Source organism: Metschnikowia bicuspidata (genome assembly GCF_001664035.1).
Source record: "Metschnikowia bicuspidata var. bicuspidata NRRL YB-4993 chromosome Unknown METBIscaffold_4, whole genome shotgun sequence".
In the NCBI taxonomy this organism is placed as follows: Eukaryota; Fungi; Ascomycota; class Pichiomycetes; order Serinales; family Metschnikowiaceae; genus Metschnikowia; species Metschnikowia bicuspidata.
In genome coordinates this window covers 773,635-776,300 of record NW_017387734.1, presented here as the reverse complement: position 1 = coordinate 776,300, position 2,666 = coordinate 773,635, and the positions used below count along the sequence as shown (strand labels likewise).

The following is a 2,666-nucleotide window of genomic DNA, read 5'->3' as shown; positions in this document are numbered from 1 at the left end:
TATCAAGCTCATGAGCGTGATTTGCCATGTTTATCACCAAAGGTGACTGGTCTCCCAACCCACGGAGCCCAACCACAGCCTAAAGAATCGGTGCCTTTTAGATTGCAACTACACTTGGCTTGCAAGATCCCTGTGACAGTAATATCCGTATCTCATTGGTAGCATATGCAGTGTTTAGACTAAAACATGGCCTTTCGCATAACCGCGCAAGTCTCCAAAGCTGGTCATGACATGAGCCTACGGCCCGTGCTGACCAGGCCTCCAGCGGGCCCATGCACATTCACCGGATCAGGCGCATGGCCATGCCCGAGGCAGCCACGAGCAACAAGTTGAATAAGCCCAAGATGAAAAACGGGCCGAACACCCAGCGGTCACTCCAGGTGCCGCCGAGCTTGGAAATGAGGAGGATCCCCATGCCTCCCGAGAGGTTGTAGAGCCCCGTGATGCTGCCAATGACGCGGTGCTCCGCGTCCTCGAACAGCTGCCCTGCTTTGCTGACCAAGCTCATGGACGAGATGATCAGGCCCATCTGTGCCACGCCAATAACGCTGAGAAGAATGAAACACGCCGCGTTGCGCGGGTCGTATACGGCCGAGCCCAGCCCGAGCACGCAGAGCGCAAAGCAGCCCGTGCAGTTCAAGACCGAGGCCACCAAAAGCGCAAACAGGCACCCCATTTTGGGCGCGTCCACCACATAGCTCCACGCGGGCGCCGATACCAAGGACGCCACGGACGCCACGCCCGTGAGCACGGCCAGGAATATGAACGCGTTGTAGCAGTTGTTGTCCGGCGGCGCGTCTGCACGGGGCTCGGGGCTGCCGCATGTGCCCGTGGCCAGGTAGAACTTGTACACGATCAAGGGCGTGAACACCGAGGTTGCGATGGCCGTGCAGCGCGCGATAAAGCCGCCCATGTACGCGAGCTGGAGCTGGCGGCTGTTGAGCGAAACGATCACGGCCTCGCGCATGAGCTGCACGTAGGAGGCGTTGGGTTCGTCGGCGGCCCTGGAGCCGTCCACGATGCGGCGCTGCTTCACGGAGTCGTAGCCGCCGACAAAAACAAGCGCGCCGCAGACCACCGCCGCGGCGCCCAAGATCGTGTACGAGGCCTCGAGGCACTTTGCTGTGGACCAGTCGGTGTGTCTGAGCGAGAGCCGTGCCGGCAAAGGGAGGAACACGGCCACGGCCAAGATGGCGCCCAGGCCCGCGCACAAGCCAAGCAACGCACTGAGCTTGCCGTGGGACTGCTTTTGCTTCTGGGTCGCGGCCCACTCGCCGTCCTCCATGAACAACTGGTCCTCGTCGGCGTCCGAGGCCTGCGCGGGGTCGTCCGCGAGCAACAGGCCCCGGGGATCGTCGGCGCGGGTCCAGAACTTGATTTGCAGCCATGTAAAGTCCGAGTTGCTGGCCTCGTGGAGCATCACCACGGCAATGCCCATGACGGCGGCCACGCCCACGGCAAAGACGGAGCGCAACACGTAGAGGCGCCACACGAAGCCGGCGGCTAGCTGGCCGTATCCAAGGAGCGCCAGCGCCAACGCGCCAAAGCCGGCGAGCTGCAAGATCCGCGGGCCCGAGGGCATGCTGCCGGCTTTCCACGCCATGCCCTGCAAGCGGTCATTGAGTGTGCCGATTAACGGCGAGGTGGCAATCACCATGAGCTCGTCCACCACGCCCAAGCTGCCGGTGACCTTTCCGATTTGGTCCGGGCTGATTCCGATAACATCCGACAAGTAGAAGGGCTGCGACGCCAGGAGAAACACCACGAGGGAAATGCACGCGAACGCGGCGAAGTTGTAGGCCACGAGATTGCGCGCGCGGAACTGCGGGTTCAACACGCGGAGCTGGGGGTGCATTTTTTTTGTCAGCCGCGTCTGGTGTTTGTGGACTGGTTTTATGGCAACGCTGTTGTCAAGCCTTGGTGGGAAAACCTTGGTGGATTGGCTTTTGCAGCTTTGCCGTCAAAAAAATCGGCCGTTGGGAATCGGTGTAAATCTGCCGTTGTAATTGGCTTTGAGTGTGTTTCTGGACTGGCACTGTGGCTGTTTTGGGCTGTTGTTTAGTGTGCTCCCGGGTCTCTGGCTTTTTTGTGCTGGCCTTGAGTTTCAGGAAAAAGAGTAGTTGCGAAACGTCACGCTCAGGTTTAGCGCGCGCGAGCCGTCAGCGGCGTCTGCGCCTGCACACAGCACCATGCCGGCCACGTCGGGCACCTCGTTTTTGTGGCGGCTGGCCAATATGGATTTGTATATACCACCGGACCAGGATAGTTTCTGAGTGAAAGGACTCTGCCGGGATACGAGTCACGTGCCGTGCCGGTGGCATCGGTGCTTTGGCGTGTCCGAATATCGGGAGTGTATGTAGTCCGGCGGAGATTATCTGTAAGATCAGCCGCCCGCGGCGTCACGTGTCGGGAGCCAGTGGAGAATACCGGTGATGCAGTTGTCACTGCTGAGCCTTGTGGCTTTATGTGGTGGTGAGGGTTTCAAGGCACTAGTCATCAGTACTAAATATAGTGACAAATCATTGGTTTTGTAAATAGCTACAAATTACAGTTCATAGATCGCCACAAATTTCAGTTTCATAAATAGCCACAAACTACAGTTTCATGAATAGCCACAAACTACAGTTTCATAGTTTCATAAGTACCTACAATATACAGTGTTGTAG

At 58.3% G+C, this 2,666-nt stretch overlaps 1 protein-coding gene across 1 annotated transcript; it reads right to left on the bottom strand.

Moving 5' to 3' along the window:
* Window positions 1-280: 280 nt before the first annotated feature.
* Window positions 281-1,855, bottom strand: METBIDRAFT_44271 (uncharacterized protein; the record flags this gene model as incomplete). The annotated part of the gene is made up of 1 exon (XM_018857769.1): window positions 281-1,855. The coding sequence occupies one exon, from the start codon at window positions 1,853-1,855 to the stop codon at window positions 281-283; it is 1,575 nt and encodes a 524-aa protein (XP_018710958.1).
* Window positions 1,856-2,666: the final 811 nt, after the last annotated feature.